This window comes from Piliocolobus tephrosceles, chromosome 13, assembly GCF_002776525.5.
Source record: "Piliocolobus tephrosceles isolate RC106 chromosome 13, ASM277652v3, whole genome shotgun sequence".
In the NCBI taxonomy this organism is placed as follows: domain Eukaryota; kingdom Metazoa; phylum Chordata; class Mammalia; order Primates; family Cercopithecidae; genus Piliocolobus; species Piliocolobus tephrosceles.
The window spans coordinates 95,608,841-95,626,182 of NC_045446.1; the positions used below are offsets into that span (position 1 = coordinate 95,608,841).

The 17,342-nt window shown below is 35.8% G+C and overlaps 1 protein-coding gene across 6 annotated transcripts in view; it reads left to right on the plus strand.

Annotated features, from left to right (window-relative positions):
* GRIA4 (glutamate ionotropic receptor AMPA type subunit 4) overlaps positions 1-17,342 on the plus strand; it is a 367,574-nt gene that overhangs the window by 234,117 nt on the left and 116,115 nt on the right. For all 6 annotated transcript variants that reach the window (XR_002730888.3, XM_023208149.2, XM_023208148.3 and 3 more), the window contains one exon: positions 12,117-12,301. Coding sequence is in view for 5 of the 6 variants with exons in the window: in XM_023208149.2 (XP_023063917.1) it covers positions 12,117-12,301 (185 nt within the window). In the remaining variant the exon portion in view is untranslated. The remainder of the gene's footprint in view (positions 1-12,116; positions 12,302-17,342) is intronic.

A 17,342-nucleotide genomic window follows, 5' to 3' on the forward strand; every position in this document is an offset into this window, starting at 1 on the left:
ATCTCTACTAAAAAAAAAAAAAATACAAAAAAACTAGCTGGGCGTGGTGGCAGGCGCCTGTAGTCCCAGCTACTCGGGAGGCTGAGGCAGAAGAATGGGGTAAACCCGGAGGCGGAGCTTGCAGTGAGCTGAGATCCAGCCACTGCACTCCAGCCTGGGCCACAGAACGTGACTCCGCCTCAAAAAAAAAAAAAAAAAGGTAAACTTTGAAAACCTTACTGAGTTTCTACCCAAATGTCAGTGGCACATGGTACCATTGTGAAAAAAAGCAAAGCAAAACTGACTAATTGCCACATTGTAAATATTTGATGAAAAATAAATAACTTCATCTGACTTCTCCTCTTGATAATACAAACTTGGTTCCAATTTGTTACAGTTATGTAAGTTATTGTATACTTTTTTTTGCATTCATTATAATTCTCAGGCAAACTTATTCTAATTAAAATAAAAGTACTTTTTGGCTTTACATCTTAATACCTATTCAGAAAACTTGCCTACATTAATCCCTGCATCAATAAGTTATTCTATACCATAATTCAAACTTAATTTGTGAAATAATCCTATGGGATTTTGTGACTGTTTCTAGAAGGGAAGAACTTGGGCAAGCATATAGCTAGATCTAAGGAGTAACTCAAAAGCTTTTTCACTAAAGTCAACCTAATTCTATGGTTTAATGTTTGATGTCCTTACAGAGAGAAGGCAGTTGATAGTGTGTCTTAAGCAGTGCCGGGACAACATCATTAACCAAACTGGACCACAGGGCAGCATTCACAGGCTATTCTGAAGAAAGAAACTGTGTTCATTATTATAATCTTTGCAATGGTTGTAACGGTCCGGCTAGAGCGACCAGAGACATTTGAGGAAGGGACAATTGGGAGAAGGGGGCTTTACCTCCCTGTGAACTTAGAGGGAAAGCAGCAAACATATGCTCAATGGAAAGAGCAGAAGCAACCGCATTCCTTGGAAATATCATAGTATCCAGCAGTGCTTCGTAGTCAGGGATATGTCTGGGTCAAAAATGAATCCTTAATAGGGGAATAAAATTAACCCAAACTGCATGGAATTAAGTTTTCATTGTATTATAGACGATATCATAGAGGAGAATAAAAAGCAGACTCTAATATCAGACAGAATGAGGCTTTACCAATTCATAGATACAGGATCTTGGCCAAGAACTTAACTTCTGTATCATCAGTTTCCTTTATATAAAATGAAGATAATAAAACTAACACCATGCCAATAAAGCACTTAATACAATATTGAAGGTCATGGATTTGTCAGGTCTTTAATAACTGTTATTACTATTACCTTTATTATTATTAGGCTTGATCAAATGGGAAGTGATATATAAAAAGGGCAGAATTTTTACCCTTGTCATTTAATTCAACCTAATTCCCTCTTGTTGAGCTTATTCTTTCCTTTGTGTGAAAGAAATAGGGAAATCAAAATGAATAAAAACTAGTCTCATACTTAAAGGGAACTAGACAGGTAAACTAGCAATTACAGTTATAATTTCACATCCCTGAGGTTAGTGACAGGCACGCTGTACTTTCCATGGTAGCATGTAGAACTTATGTAATGATTTAATTAATTCAGAGTAGCATGAGCTGTAATTACTGTACAAACAGCTAGGGAAATGTAAAGAAAAAAGACAAAAACCCCACACGGATGAGGCCAGAGAAGGGTTGTGAAATGGTCTGAAGCTGAAGTTGAGGCTTAAAGAAAGATTAGAAGTTGCCAGTGAGTGTAGGGCATACAGACTCTCTTAGCACAGGGAATAGCCATTGTATTGTGTTAAATGCAAGAGAGAGTCTGGTTTATTCAGAGAACCACCAATCTTAGGTATGAGTTGAGTGATGCATACCTAAGAGACACAGTGAGAGATTGGTTTGGGAAGAACAACATCCATCCTCTCGCCACTCCTGGTCATTTATATTCCTTCTTTCCCTCATTTTCCTTCATAGCACTTACTACTTCTTGTCATTCTATTATAAATATATTTGTGTATTGCTTCTTATCTGCCTCAGCCACTGGAATGTAAACTTCATGAAGGTAGGCACATCTTACTGTTCCATTTCTGTATCTGCAGCCTCTGGATCAGTGGCCTGAAATATAGGAAATGCTCAACAAATAGTCATTGAATGAAAAGTGAAAGAAGAAATAGAGAACTGCTCATGAAATGTCTTAAATACAATATTTAGGAAGAAATGTCAGAATTGGTGTGGGATGAGGGTGAAGCTGAGCAATGAGTCTGAGAGAATCTCTTAGATTTCTGACTAAAGTGACTAAGTAAATGTCTAATGACCAAATATGGAATGCAAGAAAAAGAACTAGGTTTTTGTTTTTCATCTGGAGGGAGTGTGGGATGTTGAGTTATACATTATGACTCTCCCAGAGCTGTAGGGATGTATTTCTTCACCTATGAAGAATCCGCAATCTACTTCCCTCAAACCAACAGCAGCATTATAAGTTACTCCACCATGTGGAATGAAGCTGATTTTTATTTACAGCTATAGAAAAGATTATCATGACTAATAAAATCCTACATTAATCTTCTTCATTACATAGAAAGTCAAAGGTGGAAGATTAAGAAATTTAAATAACCTTCCTCGGAACCACAGAGTTGAAGTGCAAACAGAACGTTTGCAGTTAAAAGTAACAGAGGCTGCCACTGACCCCATCATTTGTCACCTAGCATGCTGTTCAAGAAATCACTCTGTATTTAGATAATCACCTCAGTGTCATTTCTCCACTACAGAAATTTAATAGCGAGCAATCAAATGTATTCACTTTCAGTCCCTGACATGAGTTTACAATTACTTCTTAGAACTGAGCTAGCCTCAGTAGGATATAAAAATTAGGCTAATCATATGGTGAATACTTACTTCCTCCTGTGTTTTTTCCTGCTAGGAACAGAAATTGTCTCCATAATTGTATGCAAATCCTTTCACCAGAATCATCACAAGAAAATTATGTACTGCTACTCCTGCTCTAAAGAAAAGACGAAGTAATGTTTTAAAATATCACTTTCAAATCAACCAAAATGAATGGTTTTGGCTTTGTGTATAAAAGCCAGATCCAAATTAATATTATTTACAGTACACAGCTTGGCATGTGAATATAACAAGCTGATACTTAATATGTTATGTAACACTTCTTTGAGTTTCGTTGCTAGTGATTGCTTTTATGATTAATTAATGAGATCTGTTGGACTCAACCTACAACATAGGGTAGAATATATTAATTGGTCTTTTAAGAACCAGAATTCTTTGGACAGCATTGGCTGTCTTGCACCCTCAATTAATGAGTCAATTTTGCAGGTTAGCTCAGGATTTGTTTTTATGAACCAAAAACATTTCTGTTTTTATCATTTAGAATGGAGTCCTTTCTGAAATGAATTTCACACTTACTTTAATTCTGAGTTTTTTGAAGCTTATTTTCCCTCTTATTAATGACTCAGGATGGTTGCTATGAATAAAGATTATGAAAATCGGAGATTAATATTAAGGGCTACCTTAGGATGTCTCACAAGGTATTCCTGCTGAGATATGTGGGACTCTGGGCTTCTACAACTCAAGACCTCCCTCTGCCATTTGTAGAGTTGTGGAGTTTTTGCATTTATTTGCCACATTATTTTAGGACCTAAATGTACAAAGTATAAATTAAGTAGTTTTCAGTCATTCAGATGCCACGTAATATTACTTATTATTCATTCAGAAGCTATCTCTGGGATGAACAGTAAGACATTGCTGATATTTGATTATTTTTGATCAGCAGAAATGAACATTTCATATGGCTCCACCTGATACAATGAAATATCTCCTGGCTTTTACACAGATAAGTACAGAATTGGCTGGGGAGCGGGGGAGTGTAGAATTTAGAGAAACGCAAACAATCAACACTCTCCTTTCTTTCCACTTTTTCTGGAGTGGGTCTAGGCGAGAGGAGCTTTGGCATCATGCCTGGATTAATTTCAGTACTCTCCTATTTGGATTCCCTGTCCTCTTTCTCTTTCCACTCTTCGGATGCATCATTTCCACTATGTAAAGCAAACATTATAAAAGCAGTTTTATAAATCCGTCTCTTCTCTGCTCCAAAGCTTCCAAGGTATCTAGTGTTTCACTATTGTTTCACGATTATCAAGGGAGTAATTTCTAAACTTTCAGTATTTAATTATCCAAAACTATTTATCGAGTCCCTTTTAGATGCCAAGTCTTCTTCTAGGCACAGTGAACAAAACAAAGTTCCTGACTTCATGAGCTTACCTTCTAGTGGGGGAAACAGACAATAAACAAGGTGAGTGAGTAAAATCTAGAGTATATTAGGTGGTGGTGAAGTGCTGAGGAGAAAGTAAAGCAGAGAAGAGAAACAGAAAATCACAGGATGAAGGAGTTGAAATTTTACATAAAGTAACCCAGAATGGCCTCACTGAAGAGAAGGCATTTGGGTAGAAACCTGAGAACATCAAGGCAGAACCCTGAAGACCCATCTTGGGGAAAGCACAGCAGGGTGAAGCCTGAGGCAGAGCACCCCTGGCAAAGAGGCCAGATGGCTGGTAATGTTTGAGAGTGAGAGAGAGGTAGATGACATCAGTATAAAGGAGCAATTGGAGAGTTTGGACCTGTAAGTGGTGTGATCTGGCTTGCCTGAAAAGTTGCCTCCTGAAGCTATGAGCAGTGTGAAGGGGAGGAAAGAAAAAACATGTAAACAGGCACTTGCAATAATCCTTGGCAAGAGGCTGGGGCCTAGGTGGAGGCAGTGTTGGTAGGGAGAAATGGTCAGGTTTTTTATATATTTTGGAAGGTAGCCTTGACAGAATATGCTAAAATACAAGATGTGCTTGTGAGAGAAAGAACAGAATTGATGGTGACTGTGATTGAAAGGCCTTCACATCACAGCCTCAGCCTTCCTTGCTAATTTCATCACTCTCTCTCTTTGCATGCTGAAGTGTGGTGAAAAGTCCCTAACCTGGAGAATGGAAGACTTGAGTTCAATTCACAGTTCTGCTATTTAGTGGGGTTATGCTTTGATATAAGTCACATATATTGTTTTTATTTCTTCACCTTTATAGTGGAGATAATATCTACTTCACAGGGCTGTTATGAGGTTCAATTGTATTGTAAAATACTAATAAAGCATAATGTAGTTTATGAATACATTACTCCAGCAGTCTGCTCTATTAACTATCAACAATTAATAATTTATTTAGCATTCTTCAAGCTCCTGCCTCTGTGCCTTTGTTCTATGATGCAGTAGCTCCTTCCTCCTCACCATCTTTATTCATCAACCCTTTCCATCCTTTACGGACCATACCACAGTCCAAGTCATTCTCTCCATGGTGAAACCCCCTTTGAAAGGATCTATTCTTTTGCTTAACATGCTTTCCCAAAGTATCGCAATATTGAACAGGTTTGACACTCAGAATTATGTCTTACATACTTTATATGCTTAATATTAGACAAAGACCTTGTTTGAGTGCCTGTTAACTCACCAACATATATTTTAATTCCCTTATAAAAACTACAATGGTTGTTTTTTATGCACATTGGAACTGTGAACTTTATACAATGTGACATAAAAAGGTATCAAATCAGAATTGTAAATTTTATATAGTGTGATATATAAAACATATAGTAAAACAGATAAAAGAAAAAAATTGTACTTTATGAGCAAAATAATAGCTATATAGTAATTATGCCAGATATTTATTCTGATTGGAAATTAGTCGTTTGCTATTTGAGTTTAAAATTATTCAAATTTTTCAAAAATGCTTTACTTAAAATAGAAACACATTGCCTTTATTGTAAAAAGATGTTGGTGGAGGCCCACCGTGCTTAGAAGATAAAAAATGGTGGAATCAAACTTGAAAAGAGATCCAGTGTATTCTCAGGGAATATTCAAAATCTACAGATTGTTTCCAGAATCATTGATGTCTATAACCAGAGAGAAAAATGGGCTTCTCAGACCTCTGTCAGAATTTATTATACTACTTTGGGGGATGAAGGAGGTGGCTTCAAGGATAGTTTTCATCAGAAGTCAATTGACACCTGAAATCCAAATGGAAAAATATGTGCTTCTGAAGGTCAAAAAAACCCTAAGAGTTCAATCTGAAAATAGAAGTAGAATGACCACTAGTAGAATAGATAGTGGTCACACTCAGATCATCTCTCTCTTTGTCATTTATGTGTCATTAATCACCAAACTGATTTATTCTGTATCCTTAATCTAGAAACTATTCTCCTTCCTCTGCATGGTCCTAAATCTGGCCCCTATTACTTCTCACCTGGATTACTACCATGTGGCTTCCTAAGGGATTTTCCCATTTCTGTGCTACCCACATCCATTCTATTTTCCACACTTCAGCTATAATCATCCCTCTAAGACACATTGTTTTGTCACTCTCTTCTGAAAGTCTATGAAGCAAAATCTAAATTCCTTTAAATGATAGAGAAAGCTCTTGTAATATATCCCTTGCCTGTTCATCTCTCCAGTCTTAGAAGCTCTTTCCACAGCCCATGCCAATTCTCCACATATCCCTTCTTGTCCTTCCAAACACACAAAATAAACTGAAGTTTTTGAAGCTTCTGAATGTGACCTGCTATGCAAGATATAAAGTATATTCATAAAGTCTTCTAAGGAGAGTTTCCTGAAGCCTCCACACAACCTTTCCACTTATAACCCATTGCCCACAACTTAGTCACAGAGCCATATATCTAGCTGAAAGAGAAGCAAGAAAATATATTTATTCTGACTGTCCATAGGTCCAAGTTAAAATCCCATTGCTTTGGATGAAGGGGAGAAGTAGTAGTAGAGAACCACCAACTTACAGACTTTACGACAGTGCTTTAACTTTAAAGATTTAAAGTATCAAATTTTCTTACAAGATGTCTTCTGAACTAAATATGAATACTAGGGAATCAGAAGACAATAAATGTTAGTGTCAGAAAATGCCTTAGGAAAAATCTAGGACCCAGAATAATCACCTTTAACAATGATTATTAATCCATCTTTGAAGATGAATTTTCTACTTTTACTCTTGAGTGTCTGTAGAAAAGGGAAAACTCAAGATATTCCGTCTTATCTTGGGTTTACATGAATAGCTTCAAGCTGTAAAAGTAGGAAAATCTTTGCTTATTTTTAGTATGCCCTTTTTGAACTACGGCATAAATAAATACTATAGTTACAGCTGCAGATAATTTTACCCAAGCTACAATGTTGGTTACTCCTCCATGTGCTGAAACCTGGGGGTCCAGACTGTGGCCTTTGAACATGTTATTTTAGTACTAAGCTGCTTTGGAAAGAGTCCAACCTAAATGGTTATTAAATCTACTCCACAGTTCCAGCATGGTGGCATTAAATGCAATGAGGATTACAGAATCTTATTCCTTTCTGTAACTCAAATCAGTATGTGGTATTAGACACACACAGACACACACACCTTTTTCCTTGAATCCACTAGTTTTGGGCACTGACAAATTGTGCCAGACCAGAGATACTGATGATGTAGTAGCAAGTACCTGCATAGCAATTTACACGATTAATGAGGGAGGCTTTAATTTAACCAACTACAAGCCGCTGCTATGCCCCTTGCCATGTTCCCTTTTCAGGCTGAGCAACCTCCCATGGGACAGACCTAGTCTTCTCCTTCCCAAACCAGTTCCCATAATCTAGATGTTTCTCTATCCCATATTCATCAAAATGGCATACCGTTCATCTTAGTACTTCATTATTCTGATGATATTCCTTGATTATTTCCGCATTCTTACCTCTTCCCATTTTCTCCTCAATTTCACAATCTGAAAAATGTCTTCTATATCCAGCATTCCATTAACCCTGCTCACGTTAAGTGCACCAACGACCTTCTCGTTGAAAAGCACAATGGACACTTTCTAGTTCTTATCCAAGTAAAGCTTTTTCAGGGCAAATGCATAACTCCTTCTTTTCTAAATACTTTCTTCCCTGGCACAAATGTATTCTGCCTCTCTTTCTGCTGCTCTGTGTGCAGACAGTTAAATAACTCTTGCAAACGAAAACATCAAATAAATAAGCCCAGCTATTGTTGTGAGTAGCAACATCCCTGAATTGGTACTCATCCAAAATAGGTCATTATCCACGGATGATGTAATAAGTGTTGACGTGTAAGGGTGCAGTAGCTCAGGACTGCTTACCTCATTTTGATTCTATTTAACATAATTGATAAAATCTTTATGTGATATAACACTTAAAATATTTTATATGTAATTGACAGTGTTCTTTAGTAACTATGAAAAAGGCCTTAATTACTATTATAATCTAATAAAGTGATTATGTCAATGGTATGCTCTACTATTCTAAAAAATTATTTTCATCACGTTGAATTTATTTATACAATGAGGTGTATTTTGCATAATGGATAGTTTACCTATCAGTTTTGCTAGATAGTAAATTCTTTGTAAAAACAAGAATCACATCCTTATCTTTTGTTTCACCTTTGTATTTCACATTGACTATCTTTTTAAAAATGTTCTTATAGGTACATAGTAGCTGTGTATATTTATGGGGTGCGTGAAATATTTTGATATAGGCATACAATGCATAATGATCACATCAGAGTAACTGAGTATCCATCACCTCAAGCATTTATTCTTTATGTTATAAACATTCTAATTATACTCTTAAAGTTATTTTAAAATGTACAATAAATTGTTGACTTTAGTCACCCTGTTGTGCTGTCAAAGACTATATCTTATCTATCCTATCTAAGTATATTTTTGTACCCATTAACCATCCCCATTTCCCTCCTCCCTCACTATCCTTCCCAGCCTCTGGTAACCATCATTCTACTATCTCCATAAGTTCAATTGTTTTAACTTTTACCTCCCATAAATGAGTGAGAACATGTGAAGCTTGTCTTTCTGTACCTGGCCTATTTCACTTAACAAAATGTCATCCAGTTCCCACATCTTTATCTTGATATACTTTATAGAATTCTGTATGTAGTAGGTTTTCAGTATATTATATTGAATTAAAATGTTAGACAGCTTTTTAGAGTAGAAGCAAGATTTAAAATATCCTTTACAGTAGTGAATTTCCTGTTCACTACATGATATTCAACTAAAACTGAAGTATTCATTTGTCGGCCAACAATATTGTACGACAGATTTTCTAATAACTAGGAGATACAAATCATAGCCAGATGTGGAAATAGTATGACTTGACTTATGATTTTCTAGTTTATATAACAACTAAGTTACATAATCGTAGATTCAACAGCAGTATTTTATCCTAGTTACAATGTATTTCCAGCTATGTTAGCAAATAAATAAGACACTCACATCTGAATATCAATGAATAATAAGAGAGCATATTAGAATCAAACATAGCTTATAAAAGAATATAATTTTAGCCAAGCTCTGAAGCTATTACTGCATGTCCTTTGCACTGCAATGAAAGGATGCCATTTATTTCTGACTATGATTAATGGGGCTTTTTAAGTAACCAACTTTCTTTGCCATTCAGCAAAGATTGTGTCCTAGGGTTCTGTCTGATTCCAATTCTAGTGTCATTTGTAAATCTAAAAAATCAGATAATGGAAAGCTGGATTTGAATTATAATTTTGTTTTTAGATTGAGTCCTTCACTTTTGTAAGGTAAGTGGGAATATCTATAAATTTCATCAGAAGGTGTGTGGCTCCACATTCTGTAAAAGTCATGTCAGCAGGAGAATAACAACATGCATCCCTAATCCTGACATGAAGCCTGACAGCCACATGATGCCAGAAATGCAGCAATATTTAGAGAATCATGCCAAGCTGTGAATTGAGCACAGGGAGAAGACTATTTCTATGTGTGGGGGCCGTTTTTATTATTTTTACAACACTCAAGCAAACAAAAAAATGTTAGCATTATTCTGGTATGATGATAAATAAAAGGAGAAAAAAGAAAAGTAATACGTCAATTGGTATTTTTAAAAGCATTCATTTAAGTCAAAGAATATGTTCATAGGTGTCAAAAAATGATTTAAAGGAACATTGCCTCAGTTACCATCAGAGCATAAGTCCCCGCCACAGAATAAATGAGGCATGAACATATATATTAAGGAAGGTTTCATATCATCACGTTACATATGCGTTGAATGGGGAACAAGAGAAAGAGTGCTGGGGTTTTGGGGCAGGGGATCTAGGTAAGATTTGAAAAGATAATTACTGGCATGCATTACAAAAGGAAAGACTAAATGGAGCAATAGATATACCAGAATAATTATATAGTAATTAACATGCCCTCTTTCTTCCTCTTCGGGGAATTTTTTTTCATTTAGATAAAATGAATCCTGACTGCCACAGTATTTCATTTGGCAGGATATCAGGTAATTTATATTTCAAATATGATCTCATCATCAGTTCCATCTGTTGATCTTAACTGAGCATCAGTAATGTTTGGAACTGTGATATGTAGAAAACATACCTGAAAAAATTAAAAATCCCTGAATCTATGAGACTCACATACTAATTAGAAAACTCAACAAATACGCCCTTTTCTTGCAAGTGCTTTATATTTGTTTTAAAACTTCACTTTTAATCCACCCAGCTCTCTACCCAATTCCAGGATCACAGGAAGAAGAAACTACAGATAGTTGCTATAGAATGAGCTCAAATAAGTGTTAGACTTCCTTAAAGAGGACTAGAATATTTTGTTTATGCTAAACCATAAAGTGAAAATACAACTACCAGGCTCTGATCCTAACCAATCTTAGTGTAGGGGATACTTATAAATTCAAAGAATCTTTTTTTTTTTTTATTGTTCTCTTACATTACAATTCAAAAATGAGAGATAAGGCTGGGTGCTGTGTCTCACGCCTGTAATCCCATCACTTTGGGAGGCTGAGGCGGGTGGATCACAAGGTCGGGAGTTCAAGACCAGTCTGGCCAATATGGTGGAACCCCGTCTCTACTAAAAATACAGAAATTAGCGGGGTATGGTGACGTGAACCTGTAGTCCCAGTTACTCGGGAGGCTGAGGCAGAAGAATTGCTTGAAGCCGGGAGGCGGAGGCTGCAGTGAGCCAAGATCATGCCACTGTACTCCAGCCTGGGCGACAGAGCAAGACTCTGTCTAAAAAAAAAAAAAAAAAGAGATGAAAAAAAGGACAATCAAGACAATGTTGGCCTGAAGATATACTCCAAATGCAGGAATTATGAGTTCACAGCTCCTGCCTTAATCCAGATGCTTGGACCAGATGCCTTCCCTTCCACATGCAGAGAGAACTAGATCAAGAACAGGGTGAAGATCATTCATTTTATTCTCTCATGGAAGGCTGTCTTCACATAATAAACGCCCCCACCTCTAGCAGTCTCGCATGCTCCTTCTCAACCTTCAAGACCCAATTCAAGTTGTTTCTCCTTTGTAGTATTTTTCCTTGTTTCATGCAGACAGCTCTAACCAAGCTTTCCCTTGAGCCAACCCTTTACCTTGAGTCCTGCTACACACTTTTTAAAACTAAGTTTCTGTTGTTTATTTGGTCATCAGTTTCTTACCGATTAGGAATACCAGTGCCTCACCTAGTGGTCATTCAACTCATCCCCAGTCTATATCATTCCCCTGCTGAGAGAGGAAGAGTTAAATAATGCCTCTCTAATATGCACCTGTCCTCATCTACAAATAAGGCACCGAGAACAATGGGTCCTCAATAAATACTGTTGTACGGTTTCTTTTACATCTTCTCTTCCGTAGTTGAACGAAAAATGTTGTACTACCTTGCTCAAGGGGAAAGTCAAACAGTTGTTCAAAATAAGTTCCATCTAGTAAGTAAAATAACAAAAAGGGTTTATGAAATTTCTATTGACTACAGGTGGATTTGTCTCATCAAAAAAAAGTGTCTAGAGCAAAGCAATGTTCTCCACTAAAGAGATTTTGAGAGCACAAGGTATGGTGTTGCTACTTCATTCAATCAATATTTTAAGAGATTTTGTTCCCGTGACTAAAGAAAGTAAGAACAAATTATTCAGAAATAACCACACAGATTTTAAGTTTCTAAGCATTCAGTATATTTTTGAGTGTAACAGTGTTGATTTGGGCTCAGTGCCTGCATACGTCATTAAAGGCGAGTAATGTTTTTAGTAACTTTTTTTTCCCCCAATAGGATACTCGATACTCCAAGCTATTATGGAAAAAGCAGGACAAAATGGTTGGCATGTCAGCGCTATATGTGTGGAAAATTTTAATGATGTCAGCTATAGGCAACTTCTAGAAGAACTTGATAGAAGACAAGAGAAGAAGTTTGTAATAGACTGTGAGATAGAGAGACTTCAAAACATATTAGAACAGGTAAGTCCGAGATTTTATATTTTTAACCTAGACCCTATACAGAAAAATTTAACCTTTGATTGACTTCTCCCCATCAACATCTTCTCCCAACTTTTAATTTGGAGTGTAAGGTTTGAGAGTTTTCATTCCATGACTTATCTTCAGGACCAAATCACCATCTTTTATCACCAAAGACCCTTTTGGTTCTTAGGTCTCAACGTATTTAGAAAACTATTTCTCACATATTCTTAAGACTTGAATGAGTGAAGGCTCTGTGTGAATCTCCTGGCCTCCAGTTTTCAAAAATAGTAATGTTGAAGATTAGTCCCACCTAAAAACAATATAAAGATTCTAAATTTGTGAGTGCATCTTTTTTAGAGGCACACTTACTTTAGAGAAGTGCTACATGAGAAATAGCAACATAAATTACTAAAGCAATAAAATAAAAGAAAATTCAGTGGCATACTGTATAAAATTTAGTGGAATACTGTATATAGCATATTTTCTGCTAAGTATGATAAGTAAATACATTACTACCCCAGTGGAAATGGTTTTCAACTCTCCTCAAAATGGAAAAATCCTTGAATAAAGGTTTCAATAAATATTAATTGATTTGATTTGAAGCAGCCAGGAAAAGATTAAACTGAGCTTTGCTGTTGTATTAAATGTTACGAAAATATCATCAAATAATGGATAACATCTGCCTTCCCCTACCCCTGCAGATCATGATAAAGCTTTAAAGGCTCTTTGGCTAAAATCGCAGTGAATGAATGCCATCTAGTGGTTTTAGAAATGCTTGCTCATATTTATCTACAGTATGTTAGTTCAGCCAGACATGGGTAATACAATTTTTTGTTGGTTAGTTTCTTACATATCATTTAACTGCATAATTATATGACTTGATTTCTAATAGTAAACTTGCCAATTTGGAGGCTTATTTATAGGAATAACTTTAGTATTAAATTATAAAAATGAAAATCAAAATATATTTCAGAGATTCAGCCTTACTATTTGCAGGCATGGGACTAGATGTCTTCAGTTTCCTTCCTCAACTATATTAGCATTGGTAAAAGTGAAAAATAAAACAAAACAAATAAACAAAAATGTTGTATTGCTAAAGTCTAAAGAAGCCAGACCATAAGAGGAAATAACAGAGTATTTGCTTCCTGTCATCCCTTTGCAGAAGAAAAAGCTATAGATAGATAGATAGATAGATAGATAGATAGATAGATAGATAGATAGATAGACAGACAGACCTACCGAAGAAATATGTATATGTTATTTTGGGAAATACTAATTAAAAGCCTATACATTTATACATTACTCAGGTTTATTCCTGAGAGAGTCCAAAAAATTATTGAAGTTGTAGCTATTCAATGTATATGAAATTTTTAAATGGTTAGTTACAGAATCCAAGAAAAAATCTTTCTTCTTTCCTAAGCAATACAGCCACTTTACCTCCGACTCCCATTGCCCTCCCTCCCACTCCCACCCCTGTATTGAAAGTTTGAGTTGTTTGACCTGAACAACCGAAGCTTTGTAAATAACTCACGATGAATCCCACAGAGCAGCCAATTCTAAGAACTGCCTGGATTGCCAAGTTCCTGTCAGAGGGTGAGTAAGGCTCAGAAAGACCCTCCACTTAGCACCTGTGCTTAAAAGACCAAGTCTGGAGGAGGCAATTGAGTGCCTAAAGCACACTGACCCATTTCAGAGGCTTAGCTGGTTTCTAAGAAGAAAATCGGCACACCTGGGTGCTTTGGATAAACTCTTTGAATAAGCCATAAATGAGCTCTTGCTAAAGGAACTGGACATCTTATTTTTTTTGTCGTTTTAAAGAAATTAGAAAACCTGAGTGTCTACCTTTTCTATTTTTCTTGCCGAATTCTAAAAGGTTTCTTTTCTATCATGATTGCATGGTAATAATAATAATAGTAGTAGTAAGAGAACTTAGTCCATTTAAAATGCCTCTCAGGTATAAATCTCATAAATTGCAATAAAGTCTACTGCATTGTGAGAAAATAATGTACTCTTAATTGTCCTATAAAATTTTCCCTCAAGAAAAGCTGTGTTTTTATTCTGAACATGCTGTTGTTATTGTTATTTACTATCTGTATTTTAATTCCTTATAGCTCTAAATGAAACAACTTTTAATGTTTTCTTGGTTTTACTTTTGGCTCATCCACAAGAGCTAATCCACACTTTGTCAAGAATTTGTACATGTACCTTAAGACCCCTGTGTTTCAACATCCTCTTTCATAAATTAAGATAGCAAGAGGAAACAATTTCAAAACAAAGCATTTTTAAAAGGTAAAAAGTTAAATGCTAAATCATCTTGATTAGAAAAATGCCTTTGAAAAGGTGGCCCTTTCTCAGAAGATGGTGAAATTAATACAATGATGATATCATTCTAGAAGGATAGACACACTTCATATTAGTAAATTTCTATGGCTGGGCATGGTGGCTCACGCCTGTAATCCCAGAATTTTGGGAGGCCGAGGCGGGTCGATCACCTGGGGTTGGGAGTTCGAGACCAGCCTGACAAACAAGGAGAAACCTCGTCTCTACTAAAAATAAAAAATTAGCCGGGTGTGGTGGCACATGCCTGTAATCCTAGCTACTCGGGAGACTGAGACAGCAGAATCACTTAAACCCAGGAGGCAGAGGTTGTGGTGAGCCGAGATCATGCCATTACACTCCAGCCTGGGCAACAGCAGTGAAACTCCATCTCAAAAAAAAAAAAAAAAAAAAAATTCTGGAAGGATGGGCACATTTCATATTATGGTAGCATGCCATCAATAATTACTTCATTGACATCTTAATTTGTATCAATTTGCAAAAACATAGTAGAAATAGTTCAGACAATATTCTCTCAAAATACGTTAATGGAAAACTGTGGTTATAGAACCTTTTCATCTTCTATACATGTTTTCCAAGTTATTTTTATGACATGAACTAATTAGTTCTTATAAATGTATTCCTATTTAATATAGTAGCTAGACATATACTCATTCAAGCATTTCACAAAATGAGTTTAAGATCAAGTATTTGAAAATATGGTTTAATGTACACCATAAGAAAAAAATGGAAGAATGTATGTAAATATCATCCACTGAGTCATTTAAGAGAGTAGAAACGTATGGAAACCACAAAGTTAGATTTATTTTGATCATATCAACCCCAATCAAACAAATTGGAATTTTGGCTCTCTAAATCTAATGGGCAGTTTGGTCCACTCATTTGCAGAAACAAGCCTTGAAAAGAAACCTAAAACGAGAAGTATTTTTAAGTGTTTGCTGAATTTGTGATAAATTTTTGATAGACTATTTTTACTTAAATTGCTATGAGTTTAACTAAAAGATATTATAAATGTCATTGTGGACCCTAGCTTTATTCCTTTCACCTAATTTTCTTCCTGTAACAATATGTCAATTATTTTGTAGAATAGCTTGCAATAGCTTCATATAGCTGGAATCAAATGAACTGTTTCATATCAAAATAAGAGATTTATAGTGGGAGTATTTTTATATATGATTTATACATGTATCTGTTCATTTTAAATTCTGAACTCTGTTGCTTGGAGAGAGTCCCTAGGGATTCTACCTAATAACGTTATCAATTGAACACTGAAGTATCAGATTTTGGTTCACATGTTTAACCTAGTAGCAAAAAAAGCAACAACAAACCTTATCTTAACTATCTTTCTGGCAGCCAAAGTAATTGAGCAAAATGGCACTTAAGGCTAGTGGTTGCTCATGCATTTTACTCCACTGTGATAAAAACTCAGGGGTCCAGCAGCTAGATTTGTGTGTTCCTGTTAGTGAAACCCTATTCCCATGAACTCCTAGCTCTGATCCTCTGGAACAGAATTCTCACAATGGGTAGTTGGATGGTCTGCACTCGTCTACCTCTTTCTTTGGTCAGTTACATTATATCTCCCAAATTATGATGGTGCCAACAAAATAAAAATGAGTGTTTTCATTCTCTGAGACATGGATAAGAAATCTTAGTTGTTTATTTTTTAAAAGTAAACGGAATCACTTACCACCTATGATTCTTCTCCTTCTCGCTTTAAATAAGGACAGTTGAGCTGAGATTACCTTGAAAACCCTTGCTCTCTCTAAAAGTCAATAATGCTGTTTCCAGTGAAGTCTTTTTAATGATTTGTTTGATCCTAAAGCAATGTATAATTTTATGCATTGGATATACCTTGAAAAGGAGCATGTATTAATAGTAAAACTTCAGTCAAGTGACCTTTTCTTGATATTTATCCATTGTACAAACATTTGTTAAGTCCCCACTGTGTGTGTGTATTTGTGTGTGTGTGTGTGTGACACTACATATGCAGTGTGTGTGTATACATACATATACACACACACATATATATATGCATATATGTAATATATATATAGTCAAGTACTCTGCTCTGCTGAAGATACAATGTTAAACAAAACAGATACATTTTCTGCTGTAGTTACTAACTTATGTGTGGTTAACTCAGGTTTAAACCAAAAATATTTCCTAAAATCCTACTAAAATATGTTATTCTTTTACAAATACATTATGTAGAAAGTGATAAAGGATCTTACACTGCCTTGAGGATTTTGCTATGGGTGCCAGTTATTATTAAATGGATGAGATATCAAGGGCATTTGATAGAAAACTAGAACAATATTGATCCTAGTACACACCACGGATGTATTTAAGTAATCTAACCAAGTATTTGTCAGGAAAAGATAGGAAGGACTGACCTTACAGTATGAAGTAGATATTTAACAAAAGAATGGAGAAAATGTCTCTACAGTTAGACTCACAGGTATCTTAAACCGCTTCTTTATCATGTACCCCAGATTTAATTGGAACCCCTTTCAGCAGTATTGCCACTTTCATTATATGAAAGGGAATTTAGTGTCCCATCAGACACAATGTGAACCTCAGATTACTGGCAAAACCAGTGACCTTCCCACACTGTTTGCAAATCAATCAAAAAAGCCTAAAAGCCATGGCTGACCTCTCAGAGGCTTACTGTGATGAAAAGAAGCCAATAATCCTACCTCAGGGC